The sequence below is a fragment of the Rhinoraja longicauda genome, chromosome 22 (genome assembly GCF_053455715.1).
Source record: "Rhinoraja longicauda isolate Sanriku21f chromosome 22, sRhiLon1.1, whole genome shotgun sequence".
NCBI lineage: Eukaryota > Metazoa > Chordata > Chondrichthyes > Rajiformes > Arhynchobatidae > Rhinoraja > Rhinoraja longicauda.
The window spans coordinates 16,381,543-16,407,211 of record NC_135974.1 but is presented as its reverse complement, the minus strand read 5'-3'; the positions used below and the strand labels follow the sequence as shown (position 1 = coordinate 16,407,211).

Below are 25,669 nucleotides of genomic sequence, written 5' to 3'. Positions count from 1 at the left end.
ATGAGGAAGAACTTTTTCAGTCAGAGAGTGGTGAAGGTGTGGAATTCTCTGCCTCAGAAGGCAGTGGAGGTCAGTTCGTTGGATGCTTTCAAGAGAGAGCTGGATAGAGCTCTTAAGGATAGCGGAGTGAGGGGGTATGGGGAGAAGGCAGGAACGGGGTACTGATTGAGAGTGATCAGCCATGATCGCATTGAATGGCGGTGCTGGCTCGAAGGGCTGAATGGCCTACTCCTGCACCTATTGTCTATTGTCTATTGTCTAAAACGGCAGCACCCCTTCACGTTTAGTTTAGTTAAGTTTAGTTTAGAGATTCAGCGTGGAAACATGCCGACCAACGAACGCCTGCTCACACTGGTTCTATCCTGCACACTAGAGACAATTAACAGAAGGTGATTAACATGCAACTCCACATGTCTTTGGAATTTGGGAGGGAACCAGAGCACCTGGAGAAAATCCACATGATCACAAGGAGAATGTGCAAACTATGTGTAGATAGCACCCATAGTCAGAATCTAAACCGGGCCTCTGGTGCTGTAAGGCAATGACTCTACTGCTGCACCACAGTGCTGCCCTGCAGTGTTCAGGTCCTTTGTGTGGACCTCCATTCTTCAGCTGTTGTACCTCCAAACCTGGGCCTCCCTCACAAAAACAGTGTGATGAATGCCATTTAATATGAGGTCACAGCCTTAGTATGGCCGCCCATTCCGTCACTGAATAAAACTATCGCCACCCCATCTAACTGCCTCCCCTTAAATAATAGGGTCATTAAGCTTGAGATAGAATTCTTCTTTGCCTATGTTTGGTCCTTTATGAAGCATTAACAGCTAATTAAGATCTGTTTTTGTGCACAAGGCCTGAAGCAAAGTACCTCTGCGTTGGAGGAAATAAAACATGAACTGAATCCTGCATAATTAATTTCTGCTTCTATGCTAACAACATCCTAAAGGCAGTAAAACAGCCCAAGGAACATTCAGAGGAGCAAGAGGAAAGAAAATGAGTTAGAAGGCCAGAGAAAGATGTTTTAAGGAATTGCTCAAGGAGAAAGATTTGGTCTTAAAGGAGAAGATTTAAGGTTGCGAAAAGGGGGGGGTCGCTTACTTGAGTTATCTGAAAACCATGGGGGGAGTTTTGAGAGGTTGGGTGGGAGAGTAGAAGGGAAGTTTTCTTTTATAGCAGAGCGGATGCAGAGAAGATCTACAAAGATGTGTGTAAAGAGGAACTGCAGATGCTGGTTTATACCGAAGATAGACACAAAGTGCTGGAGTAGCTCGTCACCCATCCTTTTTCTCCAGAGATCCTGCCTGACCCGCTGCATTACTCCAGCACTTTGTGTCTACAAGGATGATACCTATAAATCTTGATAAATGAAGCAACCTAGTTTACCCGGAGATCAAAAAAATAACCCATCTAAAGAATGTGATGTACAAATCGCAAAGGAAAGAAAAAAGGAAATTGTGTTTAATGTAGCCCCAATTCTGTTGATTACCTCTGTGTCTGTCTCTAAGCAGGCCGACACCAAGTGTCTCTAGGTGCCAAGGTTCCATCTCCCCATCTTGCTACAGTTAGGTTTGGCCATTCCATTGTCTAGCTGGACCATGGCATACCGCCCATCCCTCGTAGAAAGGTCTGTCGAAAAAAGCTATCACCATAACTCAATCAAGCATAAAATGTCCTCAGGCCCTGAGGGACATAGAGATGATAGATCTCACTGATGAATCCCTGAGAAGATTATCAAGGTCATTTGACAGATTACCTTAACACCAAAGCTTTCAACCCTTGGTTTGGTGATATTGAGAAACCTACACATTTAACCAGAATCACAATGTCTTTGCCTACTGCCTTCTAAACAGCTGTGGTAGTTTGAGACTGTTATCCATATTCCTAATAGTTAGATTCATGCAGCACAGAAACAGGACCAATGGTAACCTTTTTACCATTCACACTGACACAATTTGCCAATATTCGGACCACACCTTGCCTATTTAAATGTATGTCATATTTCTGGAAAGTTGGTTATCCGGGAAGGTCTTGGAAGCTTCATTCTGAACAGCATCCTCAACAACACATCTCTAGGCTCTGTAGGCCATTCCTGGGGCATTCCCAGACCATCATTTGCTGCTGTTGCAAGATTACCAACCGTGATAAAATGCCCAGTGGTCTGTCTAAAACGTTGTTGCCCTCCAGTGCAGTTATTTATATCAGCAACTGAATATTGTAATTGGCACATTCCACTGTCCAGGCTTACATGTTGAGATCTACATAATGAAACTTAATGCAGTTTGGTTTAGTTTAGAGATACAGTGTGTAAATAGACCCTTCAGCCTACCGAGTCCACACTAACAATGATCACCTACACACCAGTTCTATCGAACACACTAGGGACAATTTATAGAAGCCAATTAACCTACAAACAGTACAATAAGCTGTTTGGACAGCTTGCAAAACAAAGCTTTTCATTGTACCTCAGTATATGTGACAATAATAAACCTAAACCTATCCATGTTCTTCAGAGATGCTGCCCAACCTGCTGAGCTACTCCAGCACCTTGTGTCTTTTATTGATAACTGAGTCATAGTTTGATTAGCTTTTGTGGAATCTCACAAATAACAGAGGATTGTGTATTGCAGCAACTTTAATTAGTTGTAGCAGCATAATAGTGGCTAAAAGAAGGAATGATTTCCACGTCTCCGATGCGAGGTAACCCATACTCAGAAGACCAAAGATATCGCTTCAAGCAACCAGGAAATTTCAGGATAAACAATCAGGATTTCCACAAGAAGGTCGCACCGTATCTCCCAGGCGGGGATTACTTTCAGATTAATGAGTTCAGATCACGACTGCACTCTGATGTACAGACAAAGCACAATATAAGTGGTCTATAAACAGCTATTTCTAAGAAGCTCGACAATGAATAATTTCCATGGAGTTTGTGAAGCTGAAAATTGGTCCCAGCTGGATGCCTTTGCAATAACACAAATATCTATATTGCTACAAAACTGTGACAGAGAGATAATCTTGTTCATTAATAACCTTCATTAAGTGAGGCGCTTATGCTCACTACATCTGGAAATACTAATTACAGGCTCATTAAGAATCACAGTTTGCGCAGATAAAAGTAGCTTTTCTGTATTTTCCTTTTACAAATGAGCAAATTACCAAACTGTCTAGTTTTTGGGAAATAAAAATGCACCTTCGTTACAGCTTCAGCATTGCATGCGATGTGCAAGAAAAATAAGGGTGAAAGCTTTGAATCGATACTATTTCCTAGACTGACTATATTTAAATGTCTCAGAAAATGTTTCACTCGACTGAATTACTGAACACTGCACTTAAGAGTCAGCAGAGATGAATGGTTCGTGTTTGGGCGTACACACATCCGTCTGATGCAGAAATAGTTGTTGAAAATAGAAAAGCTGCAAATAGTCAGCAGGTCAGTCTGTGGAAAGGAAATCGGTTCTGAGGAAGGATCTTCGACCTAGAACTCTTTTCTCTTTCCACATATGCTGCCTGACCTGGTGGATTTTTTCAGTTTAAAGATACACTGAATCTACGCCGACCATCGATCACCTGTTCACACTAATTCGATGTTATCCCACTTTCGCATCCACTCCCGACACATTTTACAGTCCAATTAATCTAGAACCCTGCAAGTCTTTAAGAGCTAAACAGCTTTTCTGATTTTTATGTAACTGAGATAGATTGAAAAAGTTGGCATATTTAAAAAGGGGAAGTCTTTACAGAAGTCTGTTCTAAAAATAACTTTGTGATCATGTGTTTCTGGGCAATAATTGCTTAATCAATTGCTGTGGACCAGATTCTTAAAAAGACATGCATTTTAAGATTCAGACATATATCTCTTTTTTAAGGAAACTTAAGTCATTTGAAAAAAATAATTTGATTTTACATCAATATAAAATTCTTAAGGGGTTGGCATATAAAATTCTTAAGGGGTTGGCATGATCATATTGAATAGCGGTGCAGGCTCGAAAGGCCGAATGGCCTACTCCTTCCTGCACCTTATTTTCTATGTTTCGAACTAAATATATACTCTTGATTTATACGACATTTTGAGGAGAGTGAAGGCAAACACACATTTGAAGCTTTCAAGCCTTGGGAAACAACAAAATGAACAGCAGGAGTCGGAAGATGAACATGGAGGTGAAGGTGAAAGCAGTTTGGAAAAAATAAAGAGATAAATTCAGAGGATGTATGGTTAAAACCATCACACCAGGTTACATCAATGTCAAGGCAAAATGCTGGAACATTGTGGCGACGCGGTAGCGCAGCGGTAGAGTTGCTGCCTTACAGCGCCAGAGACCCGGGTTCGATCCTGACTAAGGGTGCAGCCTGTATGCAATTTGTAAATTTTCCCCATGATTGCATGGGATTTCCCTGTGTGCTCTGGTTTCCTCCACATTCCAAAGACATTCAGGTTTGTAGGTTAATTGACTTTGGTAAAATTGTAAATTGCCACTAGCGTGCAGGAAGGCACAAAATGCTGGACTAACTCAGCGGGACAGGCAGCATGACTGGCGAGAAAGAATGGGCGACGTTTCGGGTCGAGACCTTTATTCAGTCTGAAGAAGGGTCTCGACCCAAAATGTCGCCCATTCTTTCTCTCCAGATATGCTGCTTGTCCCACTGAGTTACTCCAGCATTTTGTGTCTACCTTCAATTTAAACCAGCATCTGCCGTTCTTTCCTACACACTAGTGTGCAGGATGCTGCTAGTATACATGGTAATCGCTGGGCAGCGCAGATTCGGTGAGCCAAAGGGTCTGTTACCATGCTGTTATCTCTCGACTAAACAAAACTAAGCTAAACATTTGAAGCTTTGAAGCCCTGGGAAAGAACAAAATGAACGGTAGGGGTAGGGAGATGAACATGGAGGAAGGGGTGAATGCAGTTTGGAAAAAAACGAGAGAGAAAAATTCAGAGGATGAGGAATATAGTTAAAACCATCACAACAGGTTACATCAAAGTCAAGGCAAAATGGTGCAAATTCGATGTTGTGGGAGGGCAGTAACTCTGTGGACAAATGACAATTCATTCCCGCAGGAACTGATACCAGAAGAGTAAAAAACAGCCTGCAAGCATTGATTAGAAAAGATGCTGAGGTACAAGGTGAACAGTCCCATTGTATTTTTCAGTAAAATGTCCACGACTGTTTTCATCTGTGAGAAAGGAAATCCAATGCTTCTGTAATGGAGGCTCAAGTCCCAACCTGCTGCATTATTGATGGTGAAGCTGGAGAGAACTCTCATTGGAGCAAGACTGTATTGTCTGCTCAGTAACACAAATGTCCTTGTGTTTTACAGGCCTTTTTGCGCTAGTATTGTGGTTATTAATTCAATTGATTTTATTTTTGCTTATTACATATTATCTATGTGCTTGGCATTTAGTCCTGCTATGCTGCCGCAAGTAAAAATTTCATTGTTTCGTTGTCAGTACATATAACAATTAAACGCTCCTGACAGTAATGAAGCCCTCAGTAGATATCAAATCAATGAATACTGTCCTTTAACTGAAGCAGCAACTGCAGTGGTAGGGGAGAGGCGAAATGAGGGATGGAGGAAGAGAGATCAACTATCCATCATACCCAACTACCCCAACTGCCAAATGCACTCATTGAAATCTTAAGCACTCTCTAATTCCTTATAAAAAACAACATGCTATTCAATCCTCTATTTGCATTTAATCTTAGTAAAGATAACTCTCAAGGACCATGTGCCATATGGTTATAGCTAGCTGTATGTCAAAGGATGCCTATCAAGAATCTTGTGCTATATATCAAAGGATGTCTATCAAGAATCTTCAGCTGCAAGTCAGGGATAGCTGACACCATCCCTCAAGACATTTGCAAAAACAAGGCTTGTCCTTACGAGCAGTGCAATTTCCCATTGAACAGAGTCCAACTTAACCCTAACCCTAGAAACAAAGAACTTGCAGATGCTGGTTTATACCAAAGATGGACATATAGTGCTGGTGTAACTCAGCGGGTCAGGTAGCATCTCTGGAGAAAAAGGATGGGTGACGTTTCGGGTCGAAACCTACTTTCAGTCCGAAGAAGGGTCTCGACCCAAAACATCACTCACCTTTTTCAACAGAGATGTTGCCTGACCGCTGAGTTGCTGCAGCACTTTGTGTCTATCTTCAACCCGAATCCTAATGGAACATGAGTACAGTGCGCACAAGAGGGATTATTATCCCACTGTCTGCAAACTGACAACACGACATTCAAAGCAACACTATCCTCGTTACCTTGGTCCTCAAAAATGTCACAGCGATCTAAGATCCAGTGAAGACTGAAAAACAGCAAGAACAGTCAAGCTCAAGATGGGAGCAGGGAAATCCTCAGATACCAAGTTCTATTCAAATCCAGATTAGACCAAGCTTGGACTAGGTAAAATCACAAATACCAAATTGTATTCTGATCCAGATTAGTCGAAGGGTGGTACAAGAGAAATAGTTACTAAGTTCTTGAATCTGAGTTAGGCTGAAGAAGATGTGGAGGCTCATAAAGGCAAATGGATTTGAACAAAGGTAATGATATTGTAGGCCAGGTTAAAGCAGCAAACTCCAGTGACATTGAATGTCCAGCAAGAGGAATGATTAACCCACTGCCTGCAAACTGACAACCTCAGTTTGGTACAACAGCCCATCCAGAGAGCGTTTGGCATTGAAGCCAAACCCAAACCAGAGTTGCCACGTTAGGTGAGGGGCAAAAGGTTCAAATTAACCTGTAGCACACATTGCACTAGGATTATATGTTTTTTTAAATGGTAACAAGCTGGAAAAGATGCAAATAGAATGTATATGGGCTCTCACAAAACTCTCATGATTGGCTTCCCAGCTTGAAACCTCTGAGTATTTGGGTTCATCCAAAATTTAGCGACCTATTTTCTCACTAGCACGAATTCCCACTCACCAATTACCGTACACCTGCTGACTGAATCTGACTTCCAGTCTGGCCAGGCCTTGGTTTTAAAATTCAAATTTGTTTTCAAATTTCTTCTCCATCTTCAAAAGTTATAGGAGCAGAACAAGGACATTCGGCCCATGAATTTCCACCATTCAATCATCTATCTTTCCCTCTCAACTCCATTATCCTGCCTTATCATATCATATATACATACAGCCGGAAACAGGCCTTTTCGGCCCTCCAAGTCCGTGCCGCCCAGTGATCCCCGTACATTAACACTATCCTACACCCACTAGGGACAATTTTTACATTTACCCAGCCAATTAACCTACATACCTGTACGTCTTTGGAGTGTGGGAGGAAACCGAAGATCTCGGAGTAAACCCACGCAGGTCACGGGGAGAACGTACAAACTCCTTACAGTACAGCACCCGTAGTCAGGATCGAACCTGAGTCTCCGGCGCTGCATTCGCTGTAAAGCAGCAACTCTACCGCTGCGCTACCGTGCCGCCCATAACCCCTGACACCTACACTAATCAAGAATCTATCAATCTCTGACGTAAAAATATCCATTGACGGCCTCCACAGCTTGATGTGGCAAAGAATTCCACAGATTCACCACCCTCTGCCGACAGAATCTCCTTTCTAAGGGTACATCCATTTATTCTGAGACTATGGCCTCTGATCCTAGACTCTCCCACTAGTGGAAACATCCTCTCCACGTCCACTCTATCCAAGCCTTTCACTATTCGGTAAGTTTCCATGAGGTCCCCCCTCGTCTTTCTAAACTCCAGTGAGTACAGGCCCAGTGCCGTCAAACGCTCATCATTTGCTAACCCAATCATTCCTGGGATCGTTCATGTAAACCTCCTCTGTACCCTCTCCAATGCCAGCACATCCTTCCTCATATAAGGGACCCAAACTGCTCATCATACTTCAAAATGTGGTCTGACCTGTGCCTTATAAAGCATCAGCATTACATCCCTGTGCAATCAAATCCAGGCCTCCTACCCTCCAAGTTCTCCAATCCCTAATTCTGACTGCTTTTATATATCCAATCTTCCTCATTTCATCTGGCATGCAGTTGCCAAATGACCCCCTTAAACCTCTCTATATCTCACATAACTCAAACCTCTGTAAAACCTGCACCTTTGACCAAGCCTTGTCACCTATCCGAATCTCCAGCCTGGGTCAGATTTTATCTGATTACATGCAGAAAAATACTCAAGGAGCACTACACAATTGAAAAGTGCTATACTGTTGTAAGTTGGTGTTTCTTTTGGTCAAATGCTCTGACTTTTAATCATCGCACCTCTGACACTCAGGCTGCTTGCGTTTTCATCAGCTGGAGTCCACAATTAGAAGGCAAATAGAACTCTCCAAGTGAATCATTAATGTCTGGAAGTATATGCTCTGGGGGTTTTGTTCCATTAACAAAATAGACTCAGATATGTCACAGATGAATACCAGACTGCAAGAAATATTGTATCTCCCTCGGGCAAAATATGAGAAACAATGAACTCTGGTTCTCTGCATTATTACAGGAAACTAAACAGTCAGTCAAGGAAATACGCAGGGGAATAAATTTGTCTATGGTCCAAGCAATATAAAGTTAGCTGCTCATTCTACTCCCCCTGATATTTGCAAAGCGGCAGTTCCATTAACCTGCTAATCCCATTGAGCTGGCTTAGTGCCAGCTAAGAGCTGTGGCCCAAAGTTTCAGTGCTCAGTCAATGGAAATATTAGAAAAGCACAGCCCAGGCTCCACTTGCAGAGAGGTCAGAGTACACGCCCACCATCCACCACCTGTTCACACCAGTTCTATGTCAACCCACCGTCGCATCCTACACACTAGGGGCAATTTGCCAAAGCCAATTAACCTACAAACTCGAGCGTCTTGGGAGTGTGGGAGGAAACCGGAGCACCCAGAGGAAACCCACGTGGTCACAGGGAGAACATACAAACTCCGTACAGACAGCACCCGTGGTCAGGATGGAACTTGGGTCTCTGGCCCTGCAAGGAAGTAACTCTACCGTTGTGCCATAGCTGCCGCCTGATCTGCTGAGTGCTTCCACCAGAATGTGACCTGTGTCCTGGTAGAAAGGTGGCAAGGGCTTTACAATTGTAAGACGGGAGTGTGCCATAATGGCAAAGAATGAAACAGCTGTAATTAACAAACAAGGATAGGACAGGCAAACGGAGAAAACAGAAATTAATGACGTTTTGGGACACAAGTATAAAAAAGATGGTTAAAGGCCAAAGGGTGAAAGTCCTAAACCATGAATGAAACAGTCCAAGAGAGCAATACACATAGTGTACACAAGAAAACAGGAGAACTGGAGGTTGTAATATGCTGCAAGATACCAGATGGAACAAGAATGACTGCAATACGGCTACACAACAATACTAAATGTAAATTAAACACTACATATGATCACAACAATGCAGGAAAATGGAAATAGATCACGGCAGCAATGACACATAGAAGGGGAGATTAGAAATATACAGATCATCTAAAAGTGAAAGAGAGGCAGAGGAGGAAACAAAGAAACTACTTCAGAAAAAGAATTTTTTTTAAATTGAAAAACATACTGAATTTCTAGTACTCGACATTGATTTGGTTTGAAGAGACAAGAATGGGAATTGATTCCTAAACTGGGCGACAGGGGGCTGTGGATAGGGCAGTCTTACAGCTCCAGTGACCAGGGTTCGTTATGACCTCCAAGGTTAAGGATCCTCTCCCCATCTACTGTTGCTCGAATGTGAATGGGAGCTCGTAAAGGACAGATGATTAATGAAAAATTAGGGGGAAGGATCACAGGGTGCTCACTGTGATCTCGTGAGATTCCTCCGGATGCTCCGGTTTCCTCTCATAACCAAAGGCGTACATTTGTAGTTTCATTGGCCTCTGTAAATTGCCCCTAGTGGCTGGATAAGCAGCACATGGTGGAGCTGGAAAGGTTGGTGAGGAAAGGTAGTGGAGAAATTGGATCTAAGAGCAGCACAGGTGCAAGTTATCACATTGGAAAATGAAGCTAGGAATAAAATAACGTTGAAAGTTAGCATCACAAGACAAAAATTGAAAACCATCAACATTTTGCTGCAAAAATAACATAAGATTTAGATTTTAGATTTAGAGATACAGCGCAGAAACAGGCCCTTCGGCCCACCGGGTCCACGCCGACCAGCGATCCCCGCACATTAACACTATCCTACACCCACTAGGGACAATTTTTTACATGTACCAAGCCAATTAACCTACAAACCTGCACGTCTTTGGAGTGTGGAAGGAAACCGAAGATCTCGGAGAAAACCCACGCAGGTCACAGGGAGAACGTACAAACTCCGTACAGACAACGCCCGTAGTCGGGATCGAACCCGGGTCTCCAGTGTTGCATTCGCTGTAAGGCAGCAACTCTACCGCTGCGCCACCGTGCCGCCCTCTGCGCCCAGGGCGCTGTCTGCGTGGAGTTTGTACATTCTCCCTATGATCACGTGCATATCCTCTGGGTGCTCTCTGTGAGATCCCCCGCAGGAAGGAGTGGATGAGAAAGTGGGATAACATAGAACTAGCGTGAACGGGTGATTGATGGTCGGCGTAGACTCAGTGGGCCAAAGGGCCTGTTTCCATGCTGTAGCTCTAAACCAAATTAAATATCCTATTTTTTTTTTTGACTTCGTTTGCGCTCCATCACTGAGATCTAGTGCCACCTTGTGGTCTAAGAGCAATCTCAGCAAACTGCACATTTCACAGGCAAAGTTCTTAAAAGTCAGTGAAAGACACAAAGCGCTGGATTAACTCAGCAGGTTAGGCAGCACCTCTGGAAACATGGATAGTTGACATTTTGGGTCGCTACCCATCTTCAGTCTGAAGAAGGGCCCCAACCCAAAATGTCACCTATCCATGTTTCTCCAACCACTCTTCATAAACTCTAATCCTGGTGAACCTCTTCTGCATCCTCGCCAAAGTCTCCACGTCCTTCCAGGAATGGGACAACCAGAATTGCACACAATACTCCAAATGTGGCCAAACTGAAGTTTTATGCAGCTGAAAAAGACACAATCCGCTGGAGTAACTCAGTGAGTCAGGCAGTATCTCTGGAGAACGTGGATAGGTGAGGCATCGGATCGGAACCCTTCTTTCTTCGGAGTCTATATTCCACTCACTCGCAGTCCCTCTGCTTTTGATTTCTCTTACCAAATTGCAAGACCTTGCAACGCCCCGTGTTAAACATCATTTTCAACCATAGTTCAGTTTTAATCTAGAAATAGCACGGAAACAGGCCCTTCGGCCCACTGAGTCCACACTGACCAACGATCCTCACACACTAACACTATCCTACACACAGTAGTGACAATTTACAATTTTACTGAAGCCAATTAACCTACAAATCTGCACGCCTTTGAAGTCTTTTGCCCACTCACTTCTCTCTCTCTCGATATATCCTGGTGCAGAATCACTGTATCCTTTTCACAACATACCCATCCACCTATTTTTGTATCATCGGCAAATGTGAAAACCTTGAACGCTATTTCTTCATCTCTTCCAAGAACTGATTCTTGCGGTATTCCACTAGCTACCTCCACCTAGTTTGAAAAGGATCCATTTGTTCTAACACTATTTTCTATGAGACAGCCAGTTTACAATCCATTTGAGCACAATTCCACCGATCCGATGGCCGTTTAATTTATAAATCAGACTCCTCTGCGGCACCTTGTTAAATGTTTTTTGGAAATCTAACTATACTACATCTACAGGTTCCCCTGTATTTACTCTCCCTCTTACATCCCCAAAGAATTTGAGCAAATTTGTCCAACATTATTTACCTTTCATTAAAACCTTGTTGATTAGATTTGATTATATTCAGCTTCCAGAAATAATGAGCTATTTCCCCTGTGATGAGTGACTCTGACATCTTGCCTATGCCATTAAATTAACCGTTCTATTGTTCCCAGCCTTCTGCCACCTGTCTGCTCTTTCACGAACATGAGAAGGAGAGGTTGGGGAGGGGAGGGATCACATGGCTGCTATCCAAACATGAGAGAGAAGGAGAAAAGGAGATGTGGAAACCATTTTCGCCCAGAGGCATCTGGAATTATTGGGCGGCACAGTAGCGCTAGAGTCCCAGCGCTAGAGACCCAGCGCTAGAGTCCCAGCGCTAGAGACCCAGGATCGATCCTGACCACGGGTGCTGTCTCTATGGAGTTTTGTATGTTCTCCCCGTTTCCATGTGGATGGTATGGTTTCCTCCCCACTCCAAAGAAAAAAGGTGCAGTTTTGTAGGTTAATTGGCTTCGGTAAAATTGTAAATTGTCCCTAATGTGCAGGGTAGTGCTAGTATATGGGAATTGCTGGTCAGCATGGACATGATGGGCTGAAGGGCCTGTTTCAGCACTGTATCTGAACTAAACTAAAATTCACTGCATGAAAGGGTGAACATGAAGAGCAATGAACTACAACAGACCATGTCCTCCAGAGATGCTACCTAACCTGCTGAGTTATTCCAGCACTTTGTGTTCTACACAAATTGATCCACTTATTCTCTCAGTACTGGATCCCTGCTGCACGTGGACAATGGTGCAGCCCAGTTGCACAGCGGCAGAGTGGTTGCCTTACAGGTTCGTTTCTGACTTAGGGCGCTGTCGGTACGGAGTTTGTACGTTCTCCCTGTGCCCGCGTGCATTTTCTCCGGGTGCTCTGGTTTCCTTCTACACTCCAGAGATGTGCAGGTTTGTAGGTTAATTGTAAACTGTCCCTATTGTGTTGGATAGTGCAAGTACAGGGGGGTGATCGCTGGTCGGCACAGACTCTATGGGCCAAAGAGTCTGTTTCCTCGCTGTATCTCTAAAGTCTAATGGGCAGGGTTTATCTAGCCCCTACATCCTCTTTGTGAACCGCCCATTCCCATCTTCTACCATCGGACTTACTGCTGTCTTGTGATAAGAGTCGGCACAGTGGCCTAGTGACAGAGTTGATGCCTTACAGCGCCAGAGACCAGGGTTCGATCCTGATTATCGTTGCTATCTGTACAGAGTTTGTACATTCTTCCTGTGACTGCTTGGGTTTTTTTATGGGTGCTTTGGTTTCCTCCCACACTCCAAAGACGCACAGGATTGTAGGCTAATTGACATCTGTAAATTGTCCCTAGTTTGTAGGATATTGCTGGTGTACGGTGATCACTGGTCGGCACCTGCTCGATGAGCAGAAGGGCCTGTTTCCACACTGCATCTCGAAAGTCTAAAAGTCTAAAGTTAGACCAGAACCCTGCTGTCAAACGTTAATAATCACCACAAATTACTAATGTTGCATTCTGTGGTCATGGGATAAAATTAAATGACGTTCATACAATATTAAGTTAAAATTAGCTTGATAATTACTTGTAAAATGCCTTTTACTTTAATAAAAGGGTGCTTTATAAATTTTGTTTCCACAGTTCGTCTTGACATTTAGATAATATGAAAGTGAAGACTCCAATCTTCAGCTCCAACGCTTTTATCTTTTATAAAACATATATTTAACCGAGTGAAGCACAGCCTATGAGAAATCAGAAATGAATGCCGCACGGATGACTCATTAAATATTTATCTGATCTCAAAGGAACACAAACTAACCTCCAACGAGATGAATCTACATCAATATCAACCAGTCACAGTTTAGGAAGACACAAAGTTGGTCACGTCAAACCACATAACATAATTTCCGACATGAACTCATTCTCAACAGCCATGATGCTGAAGGTAGCACTCTCACTTCCGAGCCAAAGAGTTAGGGCTGAAATCACACTGTATGCAGACAAATGAAGACAGCACCCCATCAGTACTCTAGCAGCAATGGAGTTCTGCCTGGTTAGAGGTTCTGTTAAATGTTAAACAATCTGCTTGTCTAAGTGGTTTTAAACAACCCCATGGCACATTGATGAAAAGAAACACAAAGATCATTCCCAGTATCCCACGGATGAGGGGGGTCTCATTGAAACCGACTGGATAATGAAACGCCCAGATAGAGTGGACGAGGAGAGGATGTTTCCAGCAGTGGGAGAGACTAGAACCAGGGTGCACAGCCTCAGAATAAAAGAACGTGCCTTAGGAATGTAGATGAGGAGGAATTTCTTCAGCCAGAGAGTGACGAATCTCTGGAAATCATTACCACAGACGGCTGTCGAGGCTGTCAATGGGTGTTTTTCGATCTTGATTTCCTGTTTCCGCCCTGTATCTCTAAATTAAACTAAAACATCGGAGGTCTTACTTTTCATTGTTCCGTCCGCATCATCATCCCCGCTGTTGATCACCATGGTCCCCATCTGCGAGTCCAGCGTAGCGCTGTCGTGCTCGATCATCGTCCGTGCGCCCTCACTCATCGTGCTGGCTGCTCTCATGGTCCCCGTTTCATCGGCACTCGCTCTTACCATGGTGCCCGAGTCACTCTCATCTTCCTCCTGTTCCAATTGTTCAACAGCAATAAAATAGTGAACAGAGAGCAAGCCTGACCCGCTCGAGAGTGGGCTTAATGCAGAGTGCAGATCTTGCACTAAACGCCGCACCCTTTATTCTTTATCTGCACCCTGTAGACGGCTTGATTGTATTCATGTATAGTCTTTTCTTTAACTGATAAAGATAATAGCGTCATACAGTGTGAAAACAGGCCCCTTGGCTCAACTGCCTCTGGGCTCACATCGTCAGAGACCCGGGTCCGATCCAAACATTGGGTGCTGTATGTGTGGAGTTTGCACGTTCTCCATGTGACTGTGTGGGTTTCCTCTGGGTGCGCCGGTTTCTTCCCTTACCCAAAAGACTTGTGGGTTTATAGGTTAATTGGCCCTCTGTAAATTACCTCTATTGTGTAGGGAGTGGTTGAGAAAGTGGGATAACATAGAACTAGTGTAAACAGATGATTGATGGGACATGGATATGATAGGTTGATGGATTTGAGTCAAACGTAGGCAGGTAGGACTAGTGTAGATGGGACATGTTGGCCAGTTTGGGCCAAAGGGCCTGTTTCCACACTGTATGGCTCTCGGACTCCATGATACAAGCACGCAGTTGCACGCATGTGAAAGCACAACATATGCATGTTAGCAATATAAAAACACATGTATAGTAAAATCATCACACACTTGTGTGAGCATGTGAAACAGGCCACTCACACGTCTGAAAATACGTGCACACACACGCATACCTCCAAGTCAAACCTAAAAACTACAACCTTAACACAGCCGAACTACTGCATCCACCTCTGTAGCAGTCACTCTGCTGCAAAAAGAAATTAACTATGGAAATGTTTGCTGTTTTGACAGTAAATTACTATAAAAAAGCACAAAGATTTTGTAGGCCAATTCCTGATTTAAAAAAAGCTAGCATGCATTTTTTTGTATTTAAAGACAAAGTCACATGCAAAACCTCAAAAACCACACTCCTCAAACACACACACACACCTCACCTCCATCTTATGTCTATTCCTATTCAGTAAGACAAATTTTCTATAAACGGGTTTCTAAACAAAAAAAATGGATTACAAGCCCAATCAGAAACTGTAGCTACAAGAGTTAAAAGTGATAGATGGTGAAAAGGATTAGTATAGTTTAGCTTACTTTATAGAAGAGTGGAAACAGACTCTTCGGCTCACCAAGTCCACACCGATCAACAATCACCCGTTCACTAGTTCTATGCTACACTCTAGGGACAATTTATAGATGTCAATTAACCTACAAACCTGCATCTCTTTGGGATGTGGAATCTGGAACACCTGGTGAAAACCAACACGGTCACAGGGAGAACATGCAAACTCTACAGACAGCACCCGTAGTCAGGATCGAACTCGGGTCTCTGGCTCTGTAAGGGAGCAACTCTACCTCTGCGCCACTGTGCCACCCAGATTACAGAACAATCTGGATAAACCATAAAGGTGTGGTTGGACCACATCTGGTGGAATGGGTAGAATAGAACTGCAAATGCTGGTTTATACCAAAGATAGACATAAAATGCTGGAGTAACTCAGCGGGTCAGGCAGCATCTCTGGAGAAATGTGTAGGTGACGTTTTGGGTCTGAACCCTTCTGCAGACCTCTGGTGGAATGGCTGCAGCTCTGGGTGACTTCTGCAACCACAGAAGTCTGCATTGGCTTCAGAGAGGATACAGCATACAAAATAAGCATGAATAAAAGAGTTAAATTAAATACAATTTGAACAGAGAGCATGCATTTCCTGGAATATTGAAGAGTTAACAGTGATCTAATTCAAGGATTTGACAGTACAGATCATTTCCTCTCGTGGACATAGAAGGGAACATAAACATAGGAACTACAAATGCTAGAATCTTGAGTAAAGCACAACGTGCTGGAGTAACTCAGCTGGTCAGGCAGCATCTCTGGAGGGAATGGATAGACAACATTTTGAGTCGGGACTCTTTTCAGACGATGATAATTATATTGGATAAGGGAGAGACTATTCGGCTTGCGAGACTTGTGGTTGACCTGCACTCGATTCCCTCTCGACATGTATGTCGCATCCAGGGTAAAACTATTCAGGGCGGCACAGTAGCGCAATGGTAGAGCTGTTGCCTCATAGCGTCAAATTCCCAGGTTCCATCCTGACTACGAGAGTCTCTGTGGAGTTTGCACGTTTTCCCAGTCACCACGTGGGTTTTCTCAGGGTCCCGTTTCTTCCCACATCCCAAAGATGTATAAGTGTATAAAGTAATTGGTTTCTGTAAATTGCCCGTTGCGTGTTGGGAGTGGATGCAAAAGTGGCATAACATAGAAGTAGTGTGAACAGGTAGGAGGACAGTGTGAACAGGTGATCGATGGTCGGCATGGACTCAGTGGGCCGGAAGGCCTGTTTCCATGCTGTATCTCTAAAACTAAAACTATTGTATGCTTTTGAAAGATGGGTAAAGAATACTATACTAGTGAACATCCCTGATGACACAGCTTAAAGCTGTCGAAGTTCATGGCAGATCAATGGCAATTAAAAGAATCAAATCCTACTTACACTGTGTCCTTGAGGGTTTGTGTTCTGCCACTGACAAATGCTAATTGTGGTTATAAAACCAATTAACCTGAGCCTTCAGGAGAGGCAGTCTGAAGTCCTGATGCATGACCCAAGCCCAAATTCCTCTAACCCAGATGCAACAACGGCTGCTCAAAGTCAAGATGACCTTCCTAGTGCTGCTGCTTCAGACTTTAGACATACATGCAGAAACAGGCCCTTCAGCCCAACAGTCCGTGCCGACCAGCGATCACCCCCTACTTCATTAGTTGTGGGAGCCTAATTAGGCCATTCCCCCATCAAGTCCACTCCGCCATTCAATCATGACTGATCTATCTCTCCCTCTCAACCCCATTCTCCTGCCTCTTCCCCGTATCTCCTGACAACCGTACTAATCAAGAATCTGTCAATCTTCACCTTAAAAATACCCCTTGACTTGGTCTTCACAGCCTTCTGTGGCAATGAATTCCACAGATTCACCACCCTCAGACTAAAGAAAATCCTCCTCATCTCCTTTCCAAAGGTACGTCCTTTTATTCTAACACTATCCCACTCACTACTACGAACTCTAACACCATCCAACACACCAGGGACAATTTACAATTTTTTACCGAAACCCATTAACCTACAAACTTGCACGTTTTTGGTGCGTGGGAGAAAACCGGAGCACCCGGAGGAAACCGGCGCGGTCACGGGGAGAACGTACAAACTCCATACAGACAGCACCCGTAGTCAGGATCGAACCCGGGTCTCTGCCGCTGTGAGGCAGCAACTCTACCGCTGCACCACCCACTGTGCTGCTCTTGAGCAAGAGAGATCATCAGATACACGGAAACAAAGACCCACCGAGTTCTCCTCGTCATCCTGATCCAAGTCTCGTTGTTGTTCCTCTTGCCGCTTTAGTTTTATTTCCATCATATCGCTGATCAGGTCCCGCAAGATTGACACAGGTTTGGCACTTTTAATGAAGGGATGCTGCAAAGTGAAAATGAAATTGCTTGAAATGTGTTTGAAATAAATACTTCTTAATCAAACTGTTAATCCATCAATTAGCAGTGGGACTGGTTGACAAGGCTCATGCAAAGTAAAACCTACATCTACCTTTTTGCTTCAAGAGTCAGGAGTGTTTAATTGTCATTTGTACTGATTACTTGCAGCAGCATAACAGCCTGCAAACAATACCTGTAACAGCCTGTAACTCAATAGATATCTTAAAAAACAAAGAAAACAAGTCCAATGAGCAAAAAAAAGCCTGAATATTTGTGCAAAACAAAACAAAAGCCCAAACTCAGTGCAACCACGACAGTTCGTAGTTGGAAAGTAGATCCAAGGAACTGCAGATGCTGGTTTACAAAAGAAGACACAAAGTGCGGGAGTAATTCAGTGGTTCTGATCGCCCCGTTACAGTGGAGATGAAGTTTCGGGTCAGAACCCTGAAGAAGGGATGCTGCCTGACCCACTGAGTTACTCCAGCACTCTGTGTCGTCAGTTGATAGTCTGAAGTTTAGTTGCTGTTTGTTGTGTTCAATAGTTGTTGCGAAGACGCTGCTCTGGAACTAACTTCAGTTTCAAGCTCAATGCAAAATCCGATTACAGATTCAGATCTGGGAAGTTAGGAAGCAAACACTCTTTAATATGATCTAATCATGAATATGCAACCTTTAAATTTTACGTAAGTGACATTTAGCTCAGGTTCAATATCTTTTATGTGGTTTGGTGCCAACCGATATTTGCTAACAATTCTGAGAAATGCCTTTTATTTTTAAATAAATGGTGCAAAAAAGTATTTTGTTGGTGTTCAGTAAGCTAGCTTTTGAAGTGTTACTGTCCTATTTTGGTCCCTAGCTCCTAAAAGCCACATAAGAGATATTTAAGCTGAGCTAAATGTCACTTACATAAAATGTAGAGCTTTTATGTTCATGTGTGGTTACTAGTGCGTGAGAATTGCGGACGCAGCCCAGACCATCACGCAAACTGACCTCCCTTCCATTGACTCCATCTACACTTCACACTGCCTCGGCAAGGCCATCAGCATCATCAAGGACCAGTCTCACCATGGCCACCCCCTCTTCTCCCCTCTCCCATCAGGCAAGAGGCACAGAAGTGTGAAAACACACATCTTCAGACTCAGGAACAGTTTCTTCCCAGCTGTTATCATGCAACTGAACCATCCTACCAACAACCAGAGAGTGGTCCTGACCTACCATCTACCTCATTGCAGGCCCTTGGACTATCTGCGATCGGACTTTACCTTACACTAAACGTCCTTCATGTTATTCCCTTTATCCTGTATCTGTACACTGTAGATGGCTCGATTGTAATCATGTATTCTCTTTCTGCTGACTGGTTAGTTAGCATGCAACAAAAGCTTTTCTGAAATTATGAGACATATAGATAGGGTAGTCAACCAGAACATCCAACCCCTCCCCTCTCCCAAGGCAGAAACATCAAAGACGAGGGCATAGCTTTAAGGTGAGAGGGGCAACATTTAAAGGTTGTGTGGGGCAAGTTTGTTTTTTACACAGACAGTGGTGAGTACCTGGAATGCACGGCCTTGGGTGATGGTGGAGGCAGCTATGGTAGCGGCATTTAAGAAGTTTTCAGGCACATAGATATGCAGGCAATGACGGGAAAAGGATCATGTGCAGGCAGATGAAATTAGTTTAACTTGGCAGCATGTTCGGCACAGACATCGCTGGTCGAAGGGCCTGTTCTTGAGCTGTACTGTTCTATCTTCTATAATTACCACATCAATCAATGTTAACACCATTACCTAGTCAAAGCTATGACGTGATTAGGAGCACGCATCATCAATTAATAATCCAAGCTAACAATTCAGGCTAACTCAAGAATATAGTCACAGTCTCTCTGCCCCAAAACTGGGAACGATTCAGTGCCTCGATAGTCTTTATTGCTGGAAGAGAGAAGCCCAAGGAGTGATTTGATAGACATTTTAAATTATGAATGTTTAGTGGTTAGCATTGGATAGGGTGGGCATAAACGGATGTGGGCCAAACACAGGCAGGTGGAACCAGTGTAGATGGGGCTTGTTGCTCAGTGTGGGCAAGTAGGGCTGAAGGGCCCGTTTCCATGCCATATGACTCTATGATTAATGTGGGATTGGAGTTAAAGGCATGGACTCAGCCAGCACTTTTCTATACTGTATGTCTCCAAGTCTTTTATTCTCTTTTGCAGCTCATCTAAGGTGCCAGCCTCAGCACCGAGTACACAGTGATCCATGAGATGAAAATACACCAGTAGAATTAAGGAAACCCACTTAGCCATCAGGGAACCAAGTCTTCTCGTCAGTTCACAATGATTATTTCCAACAGTGCACAGGGTGTCAGATCAGATTATCAAAGGCAGACTTGCTTTTATTCCATTTCAGATCAATATTGCATGAGCCACCTCTGCAGTTGCTCCATAACGATGCGTTTAAACTTGTCTAATCCATTGCCATCCCCAGCATCTCAGCCGATTCATCTCTGGAGGTCAGAACGTTGTTTAGCAGATTAAATTCCTCAAGTACTTGATTATAATTCTGGCCACCAGTTACATAATGAAATCATGTCTGGCAAGGCATGAGCGCTTCTTTGTAGTATCTTGAATGGTTCATGCAATTAAACTATTAGCAGCACTTTCCAGTGAGAGTGATTGGAGTGTGCCTTTCATTCCCTCCTCCTTTAATTTGGAAGTATTTCGCTGTACCTTGGTACATGTGACAATAAAGAAACCATTGATACTTTAGAGAGATACACGGAAACAGGCCCTTCGGCCCACCGAGTTCGCATCGACCAGCGCATTAACACTATCCTACACACAAGGGACTATTTAAAATTTACAAAATCCAATTAACCTACTAACCTGCACGTTTTTGGAGGGTGGGAGGAAACCGGAGCACCCGGGGGAAACCCATGCGGTCACAGGGGCAACGTACAAATGCAGCACCACCAGTCAGGGTGGGACCCGGGTCTCTGGAGCTGTAAGGCAACAATTCTACTGCTATGCCACTATGCTGCCCCTCTCAGCTGGTACATTGGAAACCAGGAAAACTTGTTTTCACTCCATCAGGATAATGCCTGTGCCACAATTTTTTTAAACAGGGGTGCAACGAGGGAGGGGATGGCTAGTTTATTGTCATACACACCAGGGTGCAATGCAATTCCTTATATATAGTATAGATATAGGAGTCTGAAAACCATGACCAACCGGTTCAAGAACCACTAGGTGGGCGGCACATGGGGAGGGAGGGTGTGGGGCACATGGTCTCTCATCCCTTGCTCAGTAGGGGGGACACACACTGTGTTACCAGTGATCCTTTTCATCTATGGGAACCTTTGACTCCTCTACGCTCTTCCAACTCAGGCCCTCTTATTTGCTCCAAAATAATATTTCAGTGGTCCTTACGTGGGCTCACGGGATGCTGTTGGGTGGCAAATTACTTGGACAAGAAGCATGGTCATTATGATCTACACTGTTTATGGACCTAATCTATGCCCAGCACACCGTGTTTTCTTCTTCTTGGATTCAGCAGACATAACAAAGAATTCCTTCTATTAAAAAAAATAAATCAGTGAATCAGATTGCCTGATATTTTATGTCCGGGACTCATACAGTCTTGTTGGAATGACGGGTGCAAATCTCCAATGACCCCAATGACAAACTAGACCAATGAATTGATGGCGTCACAAGGGACTGCAGATGCTGGAATCTTGAACAAAACACAAAGTGCAGGAGGAACTCAGCGGATCAGGCAGCATCTGCGAAGGGAATGGAGAGACGACGTTTCGGATTGGGGCTTTTCTCTTTTCTGGCTTTCTCCCCCCGCCCGAACGTCTGTCCATTTCCGTCCACAGATGCGGCCTGACCGGCTGAGCATCTCTACCACTTTGTGTTTTGAACAATGAAACTGGTAGCTGACATGATAATCATGATAATGCACCATAAACAATCAAACTACCTTTGGAGAAAAAGGATGGATGACATTTCGGGTCGGAACTCTTTCGACCTTTACATTTCTAACTGCCAGCGGGATTTCAACTGTCTTAACCGTTCTACTCCCCTTACCTACTCTAACCTCACCCCTTCCGAAGTACAGCCCTCTTCTCACTTAGCGACAATCCCAACATTATCATCATAACAGTTCCAACCCATAACATCACCCATCCTTTCTCTCCAGAGGTGCTGCCTGACCCACTGAGTTACACCAGCACTTTGTGTGTAAACCACCATCTGCAGTTCCTTCCTCATATTCAGACTACCTTACAAGTTCTCATTTACTTCCAGTCACCCAGTGCTCCTCCAGGTCTACTGCAGTTATGTTCCTCTACAACTTCACTTTACTTTAAAGTTTTCTTACAGGTAAAAATCCTGCTTGTACCCGACCTTCCTTCAGCAAAAATCTACAGACCAACCCCTGATTTAGACACCCCTATAAATGAGCTCCTGTAATATTATTACATTCAGAAGTCTGGCATACATTCGTTCCTATGAACAGCAGAAATAGTTTCTTCTCTCACCACTTTTCAGCAGTTGCACTTTCTTATAAGTTTTATGTCTTATGAAACGCTGTATTACAATACTGTGGAGGTCTGGATAGCGTAGAGTGTTTTTGTGTATTTGCCAACCAAAAGGCAAAATTGACTCGGCGACCATTTTGCTGAACACACGTCCTTGGTCCGCCACACCCTGCTGGATCTCCCGGTTACAAACCATTTTAACTTCCCTTCCCATTCCCAAACCGACGTTTCTGTTCTGGGTCTCCTCCATTGCCGGAGTGAGGCCACACTGGATGAAAGCCGCCTCATATTCCACTTGAGTAGCTTACAACCCACAACTGTATGAATGTTCATTTCTCCAATTTTAGGTAACATTTTTGTGTCCTTTTGTGTAAACCAGCACCTGTAGTCCTTAGAGATATAGTGCGGAAACAGGCCCTTCTGCCCACCGAGTTCGAATCGACCAGGGATCACTCTGTACACTGGCACTATCCTACACACTAGAGACAATTTGCAGAAGTCAATTAACCTTCAAACCTTTATGCCTTTGGAGCTCTCGTTAAAATTACAGGATTCACTGGGAAAAATATTATTCTACTGTGTAACATCTGAAAAAAGTGAACTGTAAGTGTGATGTACGAATAGTCTGGAAAATGTGCCCATCCAACACCAAACTCCCCATAAAATGTTGACCTTGCTTGAATGTAAAAAGTCTTAGTAAACGATATTAAGAATTGACTCAGCATCCTAACACTTCAAAAACTGCCAGTATTATGGGTTTTATGGATCATGTTTCCGGTTGCAGTGTTATTAGTATTTAACTAAATATTACATTTCCTGTTAGTGTTACCGTATTCCATTACAACGTCACCAGTATTTGGTTGAATATCATGTTTCTAGGCGTAACATTTCCAGTATTTGTTAAATTAACCTTCTTAAGACAGGCATTAGAAGCATGCACATTTAACCGCGAAGACCATGCCTTTCTGTGGACATTATCACGTTATGTGTACACGTACCTGTAGAAGCTGTGTTGCAGCAGCTCTTTGCTCTGGATTTTTAACTAAACATTGCTTTACAAAATCTGTAAATTCATCCGACCAGAGTTCTGGTCTCCGGAACGTTGGTGGCGGATTTGTGGGAATCATGAAAATAGCCTGTAGAATAACCGGGGGGGGAGGGGGGGGGGGGGGGGGGGGGGGGGAATAAAGCATTTTTAAGTCACTTTCAGACAAATGGTTGAAGCATAAAATGTTGACCTTGCTTGAACGATGTTAAGAATCAACTCAGCATCCAAACACTTCAAAAAATGCCATCTAAAAAAGTCAACACTCTGGAAATTTATAGTGATTTTCTAAATCTTTCAGATGAATGCTCAAATATAAAATGTGACCTTGCCCGAATAAAAACCCAGTAAAAGGTCGTAAGAATCAGCTCTCCATTGAACACTTCAAAAATGTTATCTAATAAAATCAATTGAAATTCTCAACACACTGGATAATTATAGTGTGATTTTCCAAATCTTTCGGATGAATGGTTAAAGAAAAATGTTGATCATGTGTGAATAAAAACACATTAAAAGATCTCAAGAATCAGCTCTCCATTCTAACACTTAAAAAATGCAATTTAATAAAGTCAACCGAAACTCCTAACAATTTGAAAATTTATAGTGTGATTTTCTAAAGGGCAAGATTCCTCAATGATTCAATGGTTCTTTATTATCACGTGTACCAAGGTACAGTGAGATTCTTCTTTTGCATAGAATCAGTAGGGTTACTGCCATACATAAGTACAATCCCCAGTTAAGTACAGGAAACAAAGAAACAGCCCACCGAGTCCATGTGTAAGAGTCACCAGGTTTTGGCACTTTTTCCAAAGTCCCAGCTACAGCTATATCGGTGACTATATATTGTGCTATATGGCACCTTAATCGCAGAGAAAAGAAAACTCCTGTTTCGTTGATAGCACCACAACTGAGGGAAAAAAAACTAAAGTGGAACATGAAACTACATTCTAAGGCTTGGACATGCACCATAACTCCAGTGTAGTGGGAAGTTGTATATTAGACTTAAAAAAATCGTTTAGGCAAGCTTTTCAAAAATTGGTCCCAATCTGAAACGTCAACTATGCGTGTTCTCTAGAGCCTAACCCGCTGAAATACTCCAGCACGTTCTTTTTTTCAGCACAGCCTTTCTTTTTTGTAAGGCAGCATCTGCAGGTCCTTGACTGGCTGGTTTGCACGCAACAAAAGCTTTTAACTGTACCTCGGTACACGTGACTATAAACTGAACTAAACTAAAATTAAAAGAAGAACAAGCTTGATGTGCTGAGTATTCCCCTCCTACTTTAAATGATCTCAGATTTAAAGTTGCAGGTTTTTCTCTTTTTGGGGAACAATGTTATTACAGATATGTGGGTGGTATTACAATCTCGAAGGCACAGAAAGAGATATGAATGTTTTGACCATGACTGTGCAAGGGGCTATGAGAAGCCGAGTGGACTCGGTGTACCTTGTTTTCTCCTTACCCTCATGGGATGAATGTCCGCATATGGTGGCTTTCCTTCTGCCATCTCGATCGCCGAAATCCCCAAGGACCAGATATCTGCCACGCAGTTGTAACCGATTTCTTGGATCACTTCAGGAGCCATCCAGAATGGAGTTCCAATCACCGTGTTTCTCTTGGCCATTGTATCCTGAGTAGACACACACACACACACACACACACGTCACTGAAAGGAATTTCCAACTGGGCCGAGGCTTCAACACACCAAAGTAGAACACACGACGGAATTAAATCTGAGTTAAACCTTTATGTTGCATGGTAACCAGTCAGCAGAAAGACTGTACATGATTACAATCGAGCCATCCACAGGGTACAGATACATGATAATGGGAATAATGTTTAGTGCCATATAAAGTCCAGTAAAGCCCGATTAAAGAAAGTCTGAGGGTCTCCAATGAGGTAGATGGTAGCTCAGGACCGCTCTCTGGTTGGTAATAGGATGGTTCAGTTAACAGCTAAGGAACCGCCCATTAATCTGGAGGTGTGCGTTTTAACACTTCTGTATCTCTTGCCTGATGGGAGAGGGGAGAAGAGGGAATGACTGGGGTGAGACTGGTCCTTGATTATGCTGGTGGCCTTGACGAGGCAGCATCAAGTGTAGATGGAGTCAATGGAAGGGAGGTTTGATTTGTGAGATGGTCTGGGCTGCGTCTAAAATTCTGCAATTTCTTGTGGTCTTGGATGGAGCTACGTCGTCAGTATG

The 25,669-nt window shown here is 43.4% G+C and overlaps 1 protein-coding gene across 1 annotated transcript in view; it reads right to left on the bottom strand.

Annotated features, from left to right (window-relative positions):
• The window catches only part of LOC144604431 (serine/threonine-protein kinase 3/4), a 130,016-nt gene that overhangs the window by 60,092 nt on the left and 44,255 nt on the right, over positions 1–25,669 (bottom strand). The window contains exons 6-9 of the mRNA XM_078418846.1: positions 24,929–25,096; positions 23,422–23,559; positions 17,751–17,879; positions 14,168–14,357 (exon numbers count right to left, since the gene is read on the bottom strand). Of these exons, the coding sequence (XP_078274972.1) occupies positions 14,168–14,357; positions 17,751–17,879; positions 23,422–23,559; positions 24,929–25,096 (625 nt within the window). The remainder of the gene's footprint in view (positions 1–14,167; positions 14,358–17,750; positions 17,880–23,421; positions 23,560–24,928; positions 25,097–25,669) is intronic.